Raw genomic sequence first — 18,115 nt, forward strand, 5'->3', positions numbered from 1 at the left:
CCCCAAGTCTTACCAGTCTCGGTTTTGTAGAAAATAATATATTTTGGCTGTCAATGAGAAATTAATTCATTTTAGCTCCTTGCAGGCATGTATTGCTGAAAATCACCCTATTGACAGTAATAATGAAAAATGTTTACCTTAAAAATATAGATGATAGATTTTACTTTGAAGTCTGTACATAAAGGCTTTGCCTAATTCTCTCATTCATCAGGTACGTCAATACTGTGCAAGCTAGAAGTTTGATTCTTTTGAGCTAAAAAGCCATTCAAAACATTACGCTCACAGAATTTTGCTGTTATGTAATGCCACAGTTCATTGTACCATTTGTACAATGGAGAGGACATCAACAATCTAAAAGAAAAAGCTAAATAGAGTGTATTATACCTTAAGTAACCTTAATAATTTAAGTAACAGCTGGCAAGATATGATACTGGAGATAGTTAACAGGGAAAAAAAGGACATAGAATGCTGAAGGGTGTGTAAGCACTGCTAGGATCCCTGACTTTAATCTGAAAAGGATGTATAAGAGGCTGCAGAAATCTGTGGCATTTTCCAGAACGCTGAGATGCTTAAAGCATCTTTGACTTCTTTCCCAGATATTTTATGTTGACTGCATCCCTCTTTCATTGCCTTTCCACACTCTGTTTAGAATGAATGAAAACATTTCCTGGGACTGACCACATGAGGAAGCTGATGCTTTCAGGCAGATCCTCCTGTGGGCCAGCAAGGCCAGAGAACAAAACATATTTGAGGAAAATAATAAGGAGTGATTTTCGCCTGGATATTTGCTTCCAGTGTGAGCCCTGCTCCTTGTCCCCTGGCATGTCTAATAGAAAGTTACAACTTTTTCTAAAATGACAAACAACAAAGAAGAGGAAGCTGCACATCGTGGCCATGAGGGATCCTGGAAGGTGGAGAGTGGGATTAGCCAAGCACCAGCGCTGGCAGAAGTGAAGGGGCTGGGGGGGAGCGCAGGAGCACTCCTCTTGGCAGTAACGAGCAGGAGATCTTTCATTAGCTCACTGCTGTAAAACTGGTCCCAACCAAAATGGCTGATAAAATGGAATTTCAGCTTGAGGTTTACTTCTGTGAGATGACTGATGTTCTATTTACATTATTATTTCAGGAAGGAAAGAAAGGGAAAGAAGAGGTAAATGGAGGGGACAAGGGAAAATTTTAAAGCAAATAAGGGCGTTGCTCTCGGTCAGAGCAGCGCATGAGACTGTTTTCACCAGAATGACTATTATCGCCATGGTCCTAAAGAGAAAAGGATGTATGGCATGTAGAAAATAAATAACATCAGAAAGTAAGTAGCCTGGCACTATTTATTTTTTCACAGTGTAACCAATCAACTTCACAGCAGATACAGTAAAAACAATGCATTACAACTGCTTTACAAAGTTCAGTGTTGAAACTCTCTTGATTCTTGCCAGTTTAAGAGACATCAGAGCACAAACATCTAATCTGTTCATTTTGCACAGAACACATAGTATTCAATGGTGGTTTTTTTTAATTTATTTTTATTTTTTAGACTATGGCTTTCAGAGTTTTACATTTAGAAGATTACAGGCTACATCTCAGAAACATCTGTATGAACCATGCACCGGGGTGCAAGCACATTCAATGCACAAGGACTAGTGCAACATTTATATGAAAATTCAATAGACATTAACATTCACAGTACAGTCATGAGCTATAAAACCTATCCTTCAAACTACTGCCACTCTTCTCCCGGTAAAAGGTTTCTGAGATTTTGGTTTTTCTAGGAGTCCTTATAACCCAGATCTCTCCCGTAATCTTACTTCAGAAATTCTGTTTTCAAAGCCTTGAACAGCCAAGCCCCTTCTGATAACGAGGGCCACAAGCACCTCCTTTCTGAGCTTGTTAGTATTATTCCTGTCATCTGTCTCAAACTTTCATCGGTTCTCAAATAAAATCAGCTTTTAGCAGTTGATGTACTATTCTGCATGAGGTATACTGTTGTCAAAAAAAACCCATAGGGTGAAATCCCTCCATTTGCTTTCATCTCTCCCCAGACCTCAAGAAAATAAATAATAAATAAATAAATAAATATAAAACAACAAAATCCCACAGGCAAGAAAGAACAAAAGGCCAGAAAATTCTAGCCTGGAACCATACTTGAACTTTCTGCAATAGTCTATAGCATTCTAAACTTTACAAACAACTTTAACAAAACTTACTCACTTTTGGAGTGCTTTAAACTGAAAGCTTAAAGGATGCTTTTTAGAAAGGGCTAAGCAGTCTTGATCTGAAAAGCAGGTCTTTTTCAGATGTCTTAAACTGCACATTGGAAAATAAGGCATCCAAATTAAGGGTATACTAAAAGGCAAAAAACTCCAAGTTGATCTTTTACCATAGTAGCAACAGAGTTCTCAAAGTAAAGAGCAGAATCCATCTACTCCACAAATGCAATCACAGCAACATCCTTGGCACTAACGTTTGCTCCTACCTACATCTATAAATCAACTTTTCACCAAAGAGGGAATTTTCACGTTCATCTTCAGTGGTATCAATGCCTATCTTCAACCAGAACACGTGTTCTCCCTTTCTTCTTTAGTACAAAGAAGTTAAATTAAAAATGAATCCACAAGACCCATCAAATGGAGCCATAATTATTTTAAGCTTCTGAACCATTTCTACATTCTAACTGTGCAAATCTAAATGTTTTTTTTCAGGAACTTTCTGGGTCACATTTAGAACATAAATTTTAGGGGCTGGGGGGAAGCTTGTTAAAATGACAATCAGAAATTGGTGTATATGTAAAAATTTTCAGATCTTGCTCTCCATACAGATACATATGTCTTTGCCATTGCCAATATAATTTCTACCACACTCACAAAGTCTCAGCTGTATGGGATTTAGCCAAGAGCATCACCGGTTTATCATCTCTGAAGTCTTCTGGTTCAGCCATGCTCATTAATAATGTTGTCAAATATTAAAATGATGATATCTATGGTTCATTCTAACCTGGGAGACAGACTATCAAAATGCAGAAGCAAACAACATTCAATTCAATACTTGCAAATGGTTTAGTTTTGGCATTGCACACAAAAGATTATGGTATTTTAAGAGAGACTGAAGAAGTCATGGCTTAATCACGTTAAAAGCCTGTGAGAATACCTTGATGTTTCTAGGTAATTGAATATAATGGATGAGGGCACACCAAGGCTATTGGAAAAGTACCAAATAACTGAGCAGAACTGTAAATATCAGCACAGTTATAATAATATTAGTCCAACTGAGAAGGCTTCGGGAAGCAAAACTGAAATGGAAGAATAAATTTGCACCAACATTGTGTATTTTATATATAATCGTTAGAAGCAGCACTGAGAGTTGCACAATTTATCTTAATGTTCATATTTTTTTGTTATTCAAAGTTATCCACAAGGGCTTTAATAAATAATTTTAAAAGGAACACTGATGCACAATATTGTAACATTGTCCACTGGTGCCAAAACACTATCAGATTAAACGCATGGTATGAATATTCACTTGGGTAGTTAAAAATACCAGGACTTTTTAAAAAGAATAATAAAAAAAAAAGGATGCACTAGTAAGGGGCAAACTGTGAATCACTGAAATACTCTATGAACTATGGACGTTGAGACAGAGACTTGCATTAAGAGTGTATTTGAATAATATAACCTCAATATAATAAATATTGATTCATTATGTGTCTCAGTAAGTGTTATTTTTGAAGGATATTTCTATAAATTTAGTTTTTAGACCATACATTGCAGTTGTTTATAAAACATCAGTGAAGGGGAATACAAATTATACCAGTAATATTTATTCAATTGGAAACAGCAGTTAAGAACAGATATTAGATTTTTCAAGATAGGAATCACCATAAGGTTGCCAGATTCTGATCCCCCAGTTTCATTTAAGGAGGTATTTATATTCTATAGCAATTCAAACTGTAAGTAAAGGTATCACAGCACAACCCTTCATGTGCAGACAAAAAGTCTAAGCATTCACAGTGGACAACAGTGGGAAATACAAAAGATACTGTGAAGACACACAAACTGTTAAGATTTTTTTCAGTGACTGAAGCGTGAACACAGATTGCATACTTACACAGGGCCTATGAATATGCAAATGGGCACATTTACCTATATTGGAAAATCTGAGCCATAGTGCAAACATTGTTCCTGCTCCTACGCTGTCAGTGGGCAGAGGGACAAACGACTTTCTGTATTTAAAATGACCATGACAAGCTTTCTGCAGACTTCACATGCCAAAAGATTCCTATTTACCATCTTCCTACGGAGGAAAAACAATTCAAGGGGAGATAGACTTCTTTAGTGAAATAATGACTCATCTTCACTTCCCACCCACAGTAGCTGGTTTTCATTTTTGTTTTTAAGTCTCAAATTGGCAAAAGTAATATATCTTCCTCTCCTACAGAGCCAGTCTGCCTCCTCAGCTGGATCAACTGAAAATCGCTCTTCCAATTTTGGTGGTGAGGCACCTCATACTTGGAATGCCCAGACAGGGAAATTTCAAGGGGAAACCTTTTCTTTCAAATTCAGCAAGGCTCAAACTATGATGATAAAGATCATTCTGGTGAAGCTAGAAATACACAAAAGAATTGCTTCCAGCCTAAAAAACGTTTGAGTCTCAGGCAGGCATGCAGAGATGTATGGAAAAGCAGCTACTACAAAGAATGACAAAAGAGAAGCCTTATTACTGCAAGCAGACTCCTGTCTCTCTTGATCCTGACAGCTATTGGGACTCAGGCCCTGTTGTTAGTAGCAAATCTGTCCTCATTTACACACGCTATACACCCACTCTTCTGAAACTCTTTTCATGACTAAGAGAAGGGACTGAGAGGAAGAACAGGGTAGAACAGTTTACAGGTCTTCTGCCTTACATACCGTCTGACTCTCCCCACACAGCTCAAGTAATGTTGATCTACCATATGCAAAATTTGCAGGCAAAGCAAGATTTGTCACTGGGAATGAGATTCCCAGGAATTCTACAGATTTTTTTTTTTTCCTTAAAGTAACATAAGGCATTTAAGATTTTTTAGAAACTACATACTGCTGGCGGGCAGTGAGACCCACATATGGAGAAAAGGTCTAGAACCTTTAGTCTGTTACAGTTTTAGCTAATCTACCTCCACTGGCTGTCTGAGGTTTCCTCTAAAGCCTTTGTCATGCTCTGGCTTTCTCAGTAAGATTTACTAGTAAATTACATCAAAAGTTTAGTCTTCACTGCCCTTTTTCCCTAGCCTCACAACATATCCAAAAGACAACTCAGAATCCACAATACTGAGCCCTGTGACAAGACTGAGACACCTTACCCAGGTGAGCAGTCAAAACTCTCCCCCAACAGCACACAGGGAACACCTCAGTGCCACTGAGGAGAGTCACCTCAGTGAAACCACTCCTGCGCAAAGATAAACACCAAATGCAGGGATGCTTTGCCGTCATTCTGGAAGTCACGGATCACATCCATCTTCTGAAGGGAAGCCTGTACCCTTTTCTAAATCACATTCGCACAGGCAGAAATCACCCTTCCTTTTAACCAAAAACTGTTACCAACCTCCTTGGCGTACACTGGCTATCCTAGTTCTCGCCTAATGTGATCACAATCCACCTTTCCTAATCCCTGAAGGAGAGACTGACTCAATGACTGAATGCAGTGTGGGTCAGGTTTCCATTCCCAAATGTTGTAGCCCTCAAGGAGACCAACAGTGGTGTAGACACCTGGCTACTAGCTCTTTCCCAGTGTCTCATGTACTACTTAATACTCAGTAATTTAGAAAATAGTTTTATCATTAGTAATAAAAGGAGAAAAAAGATAATTTTTTTGTGATTGAACCTGATTTCTGATTTTCTGTCTGACATTTCACCAGAATGATCACTGGAGATAACTGTCTATTGCTCCTTCAGTCTGTAACTGATGTATAGGAAATGCACAGGTCTTGTATTTTTTAAAAAATTAAAAAAAGATTTAATTATGTTGCAGGGAAATCAAGAGCATTATCACAGATAGCAGTGAAAAACCTATTAACTAATTATAAGTCACTCAGATCCATGACACTGGATTCTGGAATCACTCCCCCGTGCAACCTTTTCTCCCCCATCTTTCCCCTTCTTCCACACTAGCTTTCATTGCAGATTCTCAATGGAATGAAATACACCCATCATAAGAAGCCATTTCTCTGCCTCCAGCTGCAAGCTCCCATCACCTGTCTTCGGCCAGAACAAATGGTCACAGTCTTGCATGTTCAGTCAGATGGTCCCGCCCATCTGGTTGAAACATTAACTTACAAAAGAGTAAAATCAAGATAAATTTTCAGGTTGTGATTCATCTGGCAACATGGCTTTACAACTGCTATTGCTGGCACAAGTGAAGGAGAAGCCAGAGATGACTGAAAAAAGGACAGATCTATGCCTTTCATTGACTAAAACCACTTGGGTAGCAAGCCCATGGCATGAACCAACGCAGAGGCCTTTTCTGAAGCTCAGAGAATATTCTACCTCTCCCCATGAGTTAGTCTCCCCCACAGCACATTTACTGGGGCATGTGGACATTCACTAAGCTTCTTCAAAAATGGAAGCACAGCAGTTCTAACTCTTGGACTTGTATTCCTTAGCTGAGAAGTTCAACGTTAGTTTCTATTTTCTATATCTATTATAATGACTACAAAATACAGTAGTATTTCACAAACGTAAAAGACCACATTTAATGTACAACTGAGAGAAACTACAATGAATTTTAAAAATAATTACATTAACCACTATTTAAAAACATTTAAATTAGATGTATTTGCACTAATTCTCAGGTATTTAGAAACAGAAAACTGAAATGATGGCTGATGCAACTAAACAAAACATATCTTACTTTAGGCAGATAGATATTTAAATCCAGACTCCTCCTACTGGGCTTTCAGTTGAGAAGTCAAAGGTGTTCACAGATTACAACGCATAGTTCATATATCAATTTTAAACAAATCTTTTACTACCATGGCAAATAAGAAACAGAAAATTATAAAAGCCATGTTGGAGGTGATTCTCCTTCAAAGTCTTACACAATCCTATATCTCTGAATGTCAGAAAACTGGATAAGGTTAAAGCCTTTGAAGCACATCAATGTATGAATACAAAATACGTTACCCATAGCTCATGCTTTTGTTGCACTGCCACTACATAAAACAGTTCATTGAGACACGCAAGACATGCACTGAAGATCAGTGAGGTATGATCATAGACAAAACCTTACCAAAAAATAACACACTGAGCTGTACTCACTACTAAAACAGACAAGTGGTGAACAGGAATACATAAACACCAAGGAAAAGTCTCTTTTTTTAAAAAAATACATTTCAGGACATGCCTAAGATGGGTCAATTATAAAACAGTTGCCCCCGAGTTTCACCTCTCTGCCTTTATGGCAATTTCTCCTCTTATGTCCCGATCTTTCAGTGAGAAAACTTCTTACTGAAGAGGCTCTGGCTCACATCCTTAATGTTCAATCATTTGAGCTACTGAACACTCATTATTGAAATTAGTGCAAATTAAGCATGTGTTAATGGCATCAATTCAGGATAGCATCACTCTTTATGACAGTACATAAGCACACACTTTTCTGAATTCTAGTCTAATTACAGTACTGATTAGGAATAGGTTTAAGCATGTGCTTAAGCAGTAATGGTCAGAATAATATGACTCCAAATACTGTGATCCCAGCTATCGCTAAATGAACTTTTATCCACGCAGGTTTGAAAAATGATTGCAGAATCTAAGTCCAAGTAATTATAGTCTTCATTTCCTGTCTTTTTTTTTTGAGTATCAATTAAGATTTTTTGGAACCAAGTGTTTACATGCAGATTAGAAAGAAAACACATAGGACTAAAATAACACATTTACCACATGCCGTGTTACAGTTCGCTGCATTCCCATTTCTGTTTGCACTCACAGTACTATGGGAAACTAAAATTATTTCATCAGAAACAAATGAAGTACACAGAAAAGTTTGTCAATAGACAGAAGCAAGTGTATCCATAAGCCAAACAGGCACAACATTCAATAGCTTTAATACTCCATTACATTGTTTCATAGAAATTAAAGATGAAAGACTTCTTATCCGTCCCTTGCCAATTCAGGATGTTTTCTGTTCTCCAATTCAGTCACCGGAGGCTGACTGGCAACTGACAACGACATGAATAGAAAAAGCTAACTAGATGTGCCAGAGGAGAGCAGGCTGTGAAATTTGTATTTCCTCTTGTGAAGTGCCAAGTTCTTTCAAGTTCCTTTTGTTTAAAGGTAAATTAATGAAACTCAGAAGCTCACAAAATCTGGGCCTTGTATTGTATAGTGAGTAGACTACTTTTCAAGTACACCTCCAACATACTGCTGCTGAAGCCACCTTCATCCCTCCTACAGAGAAATGTGTTTAGCGTGGTGTCAAAAAGCATCGAATTGCACTACGGAATTAAAACTGACACATTTCCATTGTACTGAACATTTTCGGAAAATAAGACTCTAAAAAACCAATAAATTATAGTCGATCAGTGTTGTTAATGATGCCACACTTCTGCACTCAGTCTAACAGTCAGAAGGAACTGGTACTCAGAAAGGTCATGCAAAAAATGCCACCCAACCTCGACAGCAGGCTTTCAGATTCTCTCAACCACTTTCATATTTCGTCAGGTAAATACTGAAGTAAAGTTTGTATTAAAATGGTGTCTTCTCTGTAACACTTTCTTCCAGAATCACTTCACATAATCTTGCATTCTTTATTAAAATTTGGGGCTAAACACTGCATAACATTTCATCTGCAATGTGCATTGCGTATCACATCTTATTATTTCTGGCACCAACTAGAATATAAAAATACACTAATCTTTCCTGTGAAATTCAGAGGAGGGAGCCGGTTCAACAGAAATATTGGGCGGGGGGTTCCTTCATGTATCATTTTCTATTATTAGCCATTAATCACATCTTTATCTCCAGTACTGAACATCCTTACCTACAGCCAAATGTTAATCCCATTAATCCTCTTTAAAGATCTGTAAGGTCTTCTGTGTAATTCTGACTTTTACTTAATGCATATCTTAATTTTACAGAGATTTTTGCAAGCTCACTTGAGACCTATTTCTTTTTGAGAAAGGAGGAAAGACTGCACTTTTCCGTAATGAAGACAATGGATTTAAAAATAGAAATGAGATACTAAATGCTGCCAGCCAGCAATAGTCAACACAGAGAAGTCAGTCCAGAAAGGCTACTACTGAAGAATTGCTACCAAAGTGAACAGAAGCTCCGACCACAGAAAGGCTGGAGAACTGGTTCTGTGATTTTTGGGGGATACATGCCATCTTGGAGAAGAATCTGCAATGTGTAAGGATTACTTTTACTTTACCTCCCCCTCTACTAACGTGGCTTTTCCATTAGAAGCAAACAAATATCAGGGAGGTAATTACATGGCAATTTATAACACAGGTTCAGTAAATTCATACCATTTGGCTTTGGCTCAGTGAGTAGCATATGCACTAACAAGCAGAATCTACAAAATTATACTGTATGCAAAGTGGCGCATGTCACACACTACGCTCTTAGGGCTGGAGATTTGATTTAACACAGTAGCTTTGAATACAATGACTATAGCACTGTTACAGGTTTTTCCAAACTCTGATGATACAAATTCTACCGAATGTAGAGTTATGACTTTTTTTCTCTGGCTCTTGAGAATGAATCAGACAAAGGAGAGGGGAATGGGGAGGATGTGAAGAGCATTATGCTTAATGGCCAGAATCTCAGTTAGCCAACATCAGTCTTGTTTCCGTGAAATGAGCAAGCAGTGGTGGTAGGGTAGGAATTTTTGAAAGTTGTAGACCTCTTGGAGAACTTCAAAGAACTCACAACAGTGAAATAATGGCATATGGAGCACAGTCATAAATGTAATCTAAGGTTCAAAGCCAAAAGCCTGTACCAATGGTCAGATAAGACAAGCTCAGAATTACCCTTGAGGTTTTTGTGATATATCCATTTCTTGCTGCTCCAATCTCTGCATTCTGTATAAATCTGAATGTGATTAATTATGACTTAATCACTCTTTTTAACATACTGCAGAGAACAAATAGCTGGTTGAAAAACAGAAATGTTCCATTTAAACCTTTTTAAGTCAGGGATTAGTAAAATCATCACTTTATGGATGAAATGGACGAGAATAAATAATCCCATTTTATTAAGGCTTTCTTTGTAAAGGTGTAAGAGATGTTACAAAATTAATCTGCATTAACACTTAGGATTAAAATTGAAAGCTTATGTAGAACTGTCCAGTTAAATAACATAGCCTCTTGACTCTGCGTTTTGTTAGCGCTGGACAAAAATATGTGTGCTTTCAGGCAAGTTAAGCTTCAGGGATATTAATTTTAAAATTTTCTCTTCAAAGTACCAGTATCAGTTCTATAGTTGATCACAAGAGGGAGACTACATCACCATATTTTTCTCTCATTGTTTCAAATTTTTAAAGCATCCAAACAATTTGAGTCATTTTGGACCAGACCTAATCTTTGACTGCTCACTGAAAAGTGTTAATGACTGTTCAATTAGCATTTTTTTCTGAGTTTGTCAAACCTTTGAGATTTATAGATAAAGATAGCCAATCCAGTAAACAAGATTGAACAATGCAAAGGCAGTTGGAAAGAAGATTCGAGAATAGGAGTCAATTTTTGCAATACGTATGTGTATCCTTCCTTCTCTCCAAGATCCTGTGCGGCAGTCTTCAAAACAACAAAAGAAGCTAGCACAGTCTTTCCCTTCTAGGCACTCATATCCATAATCATCATCACGTTCAGGGAGATGATTAATGTTATTAATTGGAATTAGTGTTGATCCAGGTCGAACAGCAATTGCAGGTGGTTTCTTAAGAAAAACAAAAAAGAAAAATACAGTTTTGCATGTTTTTTTATCCTCCATATAGTAAATAATTCCATAGGCTTTCCTTAGCAAAGGCCAATGTAAGCACATTCAGTACAATATACAGAAATTCTAATATTAAAGAAAACAGTTTGGGGAGCTTTGTGAATTATGAACTGCTGTATATAATTAGCTCATGCAGGCAAAAGATCATGAATGATTTTCACCTGCCACAGTGAAAACTGGGTTGTGCTGGGATTTGGGAATAGCGGATAATTAGTTACACAGACAGGGTTAGCTGATCCCATCTACACAACACAAATGAACATTTTAAAGTCAGTCACAGCTTGACAAATGGGTCACAAGTAAGTCCACAAGCAGGCTATAAGCATCACTACCAAGGGAATGATGGCTCTCCCATCATTTGGAGTCTTTTGAATGAGACTGGGTGTGTTTCTGGAAGCAACATTTTCACAAAAAAGAAGCTGATGGGATTAGTACAGCATCACTGGTGAAGTTTAAGAGACTGAGACACATAAAGACAGGCTACATTATCTAACCCTCTGATATTAAATCCTTAAAGAATATGCCCCACCTTTAGAAATCAAGACATAAGACTCCTTGGGACAATGTCATTCAAGTCAGTGAAACTGATTAATTCAGCTCTTAAATCTTACTTTTACCTTCTCCGTGGCATAACCCAACCCTTTTGCAATCTGATAAAAACTCATTGTAACAGATGTTAAGGTCCATAAATAATTTTCATAGAAAAAATCTGGGTGCCTCACTGCCTAGTACGTATACTGTTTGCTCTTGCCTTTCTTGCAACTTCTGCCTTTTCACCTTCCTTCAACTTGCAGTACCACAGCCCATCTTTCCCCCTTTTACTGTTTTGCTTCCATGCAGTTCTTCACTTTTTAGCCTTGTTTTCCTCAATATTTCAAAAGACATTCTCTTCCTCTATCTGTCATTTTTTTTCTCTCTCTAAATCTCACAGCCTTTTTAGATTACTCCATAACACCCTTTCTTTCAACCCATCCCCCACCTCTGGCAGCTCTTCTAAAATCTTCAGACTGAAGATAAGGGTTACATGAACACAACAATCATTGTCTTCTCTCTTTTCTACCATCTCCACATTTTGTCATGCAAGGAATAAATACAGCAGGAAAGGATGCAGTCAGAACTAACTGGGTATTGAAGTGTAAAGAGAATCTCTCTTAAATAGTTATATGTGATAGGCAATGAAAAAATATGAAAAAATATGATAAGCAGGGAGCCACATCATTTAGATTCTTGTTACTTTTCAGGGTCCTGTTGTCCCACTTCCAGGGAACTACTTTGGCCAGTACGTGGATGTCTATAAATTGTTAAGAAGGCACTCTATTGCTGCCGGGACATTTTACCCAACATCCTAAGGGGTGATGTTAAAGCACTGCAGTATCCACCACATTTTCAAATAGCTTTATTTAATAAGTGTCTTTACTAGTGAAAAGTTTCACACATACTGCTTTTTCAACACTTTTTAGATATGATGACCTAAAGAGATAATTATCATCCTAAAGGACCTCATTATTCTTTTCAGTTATGATAGAATACTGACAACACTAACAAACAGCAGTTACATGCTTCTACCCTAATTTGAGGCATTACAAACAGAGCTTATTTTTATAAACCATACAAAGTAAGTTCAAGTGTTATTTTAACTTACAAAATCATTATTTTGTTGAAGATATATAGGGAAAGATGTTTATTTCTGATTCACGCCTACTCTGGCTTTACAAAAATTTTCTGATTTTTGGTTCTGTCAATGTAAGATTGATGGCATGATTCCTTTCTACTGGGGGGGTAAAAGATGAATCCCCAACTCATAAACACCATGGGAGGAGGAAAAAACAACGGTACTGCTTTTCACTAATCATGTCACCAGCACAGACTGAAGCTGGCTACAGGTTTGGAGAGGTTGCCTGAGAGAGGCAGAAAGATAGTGCCATCTTATAGGCTTAACTACCTATAGGGGATACATAAAATGTGTGTAAGAACGAGACAATGTGAGGGAAAATGGGAAAAAAAGGCCAACACCTCACAAGAAAATGACCTTATATCAATTGGCAGAGACCTAAAAAAAAAAATAATGTAGATACAGTAGTACATGTTGATTGTTCGTGCACATGCCTAGTGATATTGTAGATCAAACTCCACGTGTAGTGAGAAGCTTTTATAATACACTCTGATAGGACCAAAACCGAATTATTCTGCATTAACACTAATACATGTACAAAAGCAAGCCATCGTCTATGGAGATCATAGCACAGGTGATGCATTCACTTCAGGTGAAGTGGCGATCAGAACAAGATCCACAACTAATTAAGTTTAATCCTTCCTGCCCAAACTCATTATCCTTACTAATGTGGATTTACGTAAGCCAATTCATACTACCTTTCCTGAATGCTGCCAGCACATATTTTGTAAGATAAAACTGCTGTAATCATTTCTAAAATCTCACAATTTTTTCACAAGATCCTTTATTGTACCTTCTTGGCATCAGTTCCTGGAATAATAAGCTTTTATTGCATTTTGCAATAGAAATAGAAGACCTATGCAAGGCAAGTTTTCCAAGGAAAAAACACTTGTAAATGGGAACTTTTCAGCAGGAATTAAACTGACTATTTTAATTAAGTTGGGTTTTTTAGTTACATATCCATAACCACAAAAGAAAAAGAATGAATAGAAGTCTTTGACAAAGAAGAATAAAAAAAGAAAAAAAGAGAGAAGTATGTATTTGTAATTGTATGACTTCCCATTAATTAATCAGATGGCTTCTTTAATTGTTCTATTTGGAACAAGAAATTTTATGGCTTTAAAAAAAAACAAACCACAAAAAAACCCTAGTTCTCAAATTAGAATCCTTGCACCACCCCCCTTTTTAAGAGTAATCTCTTATCTAGTATGGTCTTATAGACATAACATGGCAAAACATGTTTAAAGAGTTCTGTGTGAAAAGATGGTTGTTTTTCAACTACTTAGAAATAAAAAGCATGCTTTAAGAACACTGTAAAACACAACTGAAGTGTTTTGAGTATTATATTGCTAATTTTAATCTTAGTCCGAACTCCACCTATTTATTCAATAAGTGTCATAGTTTCTATTTAGCCATTATTCTCTATTTTAAATTGTCATAAGCACTGAAAATCTCAAAGCGTTTAGCAGATTATTGCACAAATGGCTGATGTGTGAACAGATTTTGGAAAGTCTCATTACTCCGTTCAACAGAGTACACTTGCAAACCACTTCAATGGCTTTTGAGCTGCCAGCAGCTGATCTTCTATATCTCCCTGGTTTGCATAAGCAGTACTTCCTCTCCTCTTCCTTTTTCCTTGTTTTGTGTGCTGAGGGCAGACCTATTTCAGCTCCTTGTTCCCTAAGTGTTGTTGCGACCTCATTGCAACAGCCTAAAACTGAATCAGCTATGCTAACACTAGGAAGTCCCCCAAATTCTGCAGCCTCTGTTATCTTTTACTCTCATTGTTCAGCTGTGGCCTTTGGCAATGCCTGTTATCCATCCTTTCCATTGTGCCCACTTTTGCTTCTATCACTTATAGGAAGGAGATTTGAGGCTTCCATTTTCCAATTCTCTTGGCTGTGCTGGATTCCCTGAGGATCATGGTGATGTCCAACCAAGGCAGCACAGGGGAGTATTAATCCCTCACCACTAGCCTTGCCCTACCTACACAGCTGATCCCCTCAGACCAGCTCACCATATGAAACATAAGGGCTCTTATTTCCCTGGTATTAAGCCATAGCAGCCTCACAGAGCCCCCATAAGACAGTCTCCCAGAGCAGCACTGCTCAAAATGGGTGTGCCAGCACTTTCTGACACTAGTCACAGAATGGATATGGTTCATAACAGGATTTCTGCATTTCCATATCTGGGCCTCTATAATTCCTTTTCAATTTCTGTTTGATCTTACACAAGTGGTATTCACCCTTCACCCAGAAAAGACAACTGATGTTATGATTCAGCCCCAGCTTCCTTTGATGAAATGATCTGGAAGGGGGCATTATAACATTGTCCTTCCTCTTAGTCTCTCCAAAAGATGACTACAATCAAGCCACAGATATTAACATCAGTGTTCGAATGAATAAGCTATTTAATGCCTTTACCTCAATGTTTTATTAGTTTAAAGATTAGTTTTAATATTTGTACTGCCTTCCAACAACAGATTCTTTGGAAGTTTCAGTATTCTTACTACATGAACAGAAAGCCTCTTAAAATTGAATAATACTTGTTCCTGGGATATGTGAGGATTTACACCATACAAACACCAGCTTGTAAAAGCAGAAGGTTCATTTTACCAGAAAGAAACATGGAAGTAAATTTTTTTAAAAAAAAAAGTTAAGTAGAATTTCCAAAGTGGAAGGAAGTCAGAATACTAACCAATAATAAGCACTTTTTTCTTTGCAAAGCTAGCGAGTTAAGACCCAAGTTAGATGATGAAGACCTAAACAAATCCTCATACTTTCATTTACTTTATCTTTACTACTACAGTCTTATCTATGGTTCTCTGCCAGGTGCTGTTTTCAGAAGCAGTGTGCCTAGACAGAACTGTCTCCATGGGCAGCTCTGGAAGCGCCAAGAGCTTGGACATGGCATGGAAGTATGAAACATTAAATTAAAACCACCCTCTAGCTTAGGCTTATGTGTTCTGATTCACATATGAGTAGAATGACCCAAAACCTCTGTTCATTAGTAGTATTTACAGAAAATGAGTACGACCCCTAGCTGTAAAAAAATTATAAAATAAGTATTAGTGTAATCATCTTAGAACATTAGCCCTTCTGCTGAAGAACAAGTGTCTCAAAATTAATGCTACAATAAAGAGCATTCTGTATTTTTTTCTTCTTGTTGTTTGGCTAAACTTACTGATGACTTAGATTTTGCCTTCTTTTCTTTTCCTTTGTCCCCTTTTCTGTTGCTGGTAAAGTAATGCAAGGTGCCATATTCCATCAAGGCAGCAAACACAAAAATGAAGCAAACTGAAACAAAAAGGTCCATTGCTGTCACGTAGGAAACCTTTGGGAGAGACTTCCTAGCAATTGTACTCAACGTTGTCATGGTCAGCACTGTTGTAATACCTGTTTAAGAAAGAAAGGAAAAAAGGAAGAGGGAAGTGTATAAGTAATCCAATATTATTGTCACAAAAAAATCTGCAAATTAGCACTGAATTCATTCATGAGGCATACAAGAAGTGAGCTACAGCAGGATTCACTGCTGATCACACCCACACACATCAGTGCTATTGCAAGAAGCCATCCCTATGGATCCAGTGGCCACCGTGGGATCATATAGAAGGCAGCACATTTCAGCTTGAGTTTAAATCCTTCCCATTTTCAACACACACTGAATAAAGAAAGACACGGAGAAAGTTTGTGTAATTTTATAAATCTGTTATAGAATGCACACATAAAACAAATACAATAGACAAACAGGCACAAATAAGCACACAAATTTTATAAACACAGGAAAAGTCCTTTGGCTCTTGAAAGATTAAAGTGTACAAAAGGAAACATTCAGAAATAAAGGTGTGTTATTTATCTGTGATTTCAAACTTTAGAAAACATGAGAAGAAGGAATAATGTTTTCAGTTGTTTGCTTCTGGACTCATTCTATATTACCAGGTATTTTTTCAATACTGTGTCTTAAGTAAGAGAAAATGTTTCCCTAGATTCACTTACATACAAGTTAATTAAAATAACAAGCTGGTCTTAATAGCTATGTGTTCAGAATCTCAATTATACCACTCTTTGCTGTTTTAACATTTAGGTGTTGACACTTTCCTCTTATATTTGATGCTTCAGGGAGATGCAAAGCCTTTTTCATAGCAGTCCAAAATTAAGATGTGACCTTTCCTTTGGAAAGCAATACTTGAGCGCATAAATAATTTGTTATTTACGTGCACTGTCTTACTGCAAAAAAAAGTTACTCCAGTCTAAGGCTGTCTATGGCTTTTAAATCCAAGCATGGAATCAGGGGTCCCTACAGATTGATCCTGCAGCACGAAAGCAGTGGTGGTTTTGCAACAGATTTCCCAATGAAATTACATGCCTAAAAGGGCAAACAGATAACCACAGTTTTTCAAAAGTGCTTCGCTCCTACTAGATGCTTTTCAAAATCAATTAGGCATTTCTCTGCTTAATTAGATATCTAAATACCTTTAATCATCTAAAACCTTTTGCTTTGGAAAACTACAATCTCCCAGGATCTTTCAACATATACAGAAGAAAAAGACTCAATCTTTTCAGTGTACCAGACCCCAACACAGCCTCCAGGTGGGAGGTGACGCCCACCATTCCCCTTACCAACTTCTGTTCAGAGAGGACAAAGGGAGACATGGACTTTCCCAGCCCTCTCCACTATATGAAAGGCATATGGGGGCTGTCACAGGGAGCAAACCTTTCACATCACAACTGCTTGCCACGATGGACCTTGCTTAGTTTTGGCTTTCTTGTCTTAATTTCTCAGTCTTTTTTTATAAAATTGTGTCTATTTGACTGCTATTCTCTTTCTTCTTCACCAGAACATCTGCATGTGAGAAAAGTCATCCTACAATCTGTCAAACAATGGCTTCTGTATGTTCGCACAAAAGGAGCTCAGAGTTAATTGCAGGGAGCTGTAAATATGATATTGCAAATGTTTGTAGTACATCTCAAGTAGATGAAGATTAGTACTGCTGAAGTGGGAGCATGAAAACTCTAGCTTAGCCATGAGATCAAAGGCGAATTTGCTAGGTTCATGGCATAGAAAAAGCACTCTGTAAAAAGAACAAACTGGATACAGAACTAGCAGATACGAATGCAACAGTTTTTCCTGTTACAGCTAACGCGTTTCCCGACAGTACCCACAATGATGTCCAACGATTAGTCAGTCAAAGAAATCTTATAACAAATTTCTGAATCAAGATTTGAAACGATCAAGAGATACTTTCACTTATTTACTCAAGATTTTAGGCTCTCTTCACTAAACTTTGTGGCACTTTTAAATAGCATAAAGTTAAGATCCAAGGTGCGGATTTTCTTCCCTTACCTTTTCATTAGGCTAATGAGCCATGCTCATTTTTGTTTACTTTCTTTCTTGACTCATTAATCTTGCAGGCTTGACTGCACAGTGGTCCAGTTTCAGTGGGAAAGGCAGGGAGTTAAAGCCTGGACTCACCCTTCTGGTAGGAAAC

At 37.5% G+C, this 18,115-nt stretch overlaps 1 protein-coding gene across 1 annotated transcript in view; it reads right to left on the minus strand.

Annotated features, from left to right (window-relative positions):
* Positions 1-1,131: 1,131 nt before the first annotated feature.
* The window catches only part of GABRG1 (gamma-aminobutyric acid type A receptor subunit gamma1), a 57,751-nt gene continuing 40,767 nt past the window's right edge, over positions 1,132-18,115 (minus strand). Inside the window, exons 8-9 of the mRNA XM_064450789.1 lie at positions 15,811-16,022; positions 1,132-10,895 (exon numbers count right to left, since the gene is read on the minus strand). Of these exons, the coding sequence (XP_064306859.1) occupies positions 10,617-10,895; positions 15,811-16,022 (491 nt within the window). The 3' untranslated portion in view covers positions 1,132-10,616. The remainder of the gene's footprint in view (positions 10,896-15,810; positions 16,023-18,115) is intronic.

This window comes from Phalacrocorax carbo, chromosome 4 (assembly GCF_963921805.1).
Source record: "Phalacrocorax carbo chromosome 4, bPhaCar2.1, whole genome shotgun sequence".
Taxonomy (NCBI): Eukaryota; Metazoa; Chordata; class Aves; order Suliformes; family Phalacrocoracidae; genus Phalacrocorax; species Phalacrocorax carbo.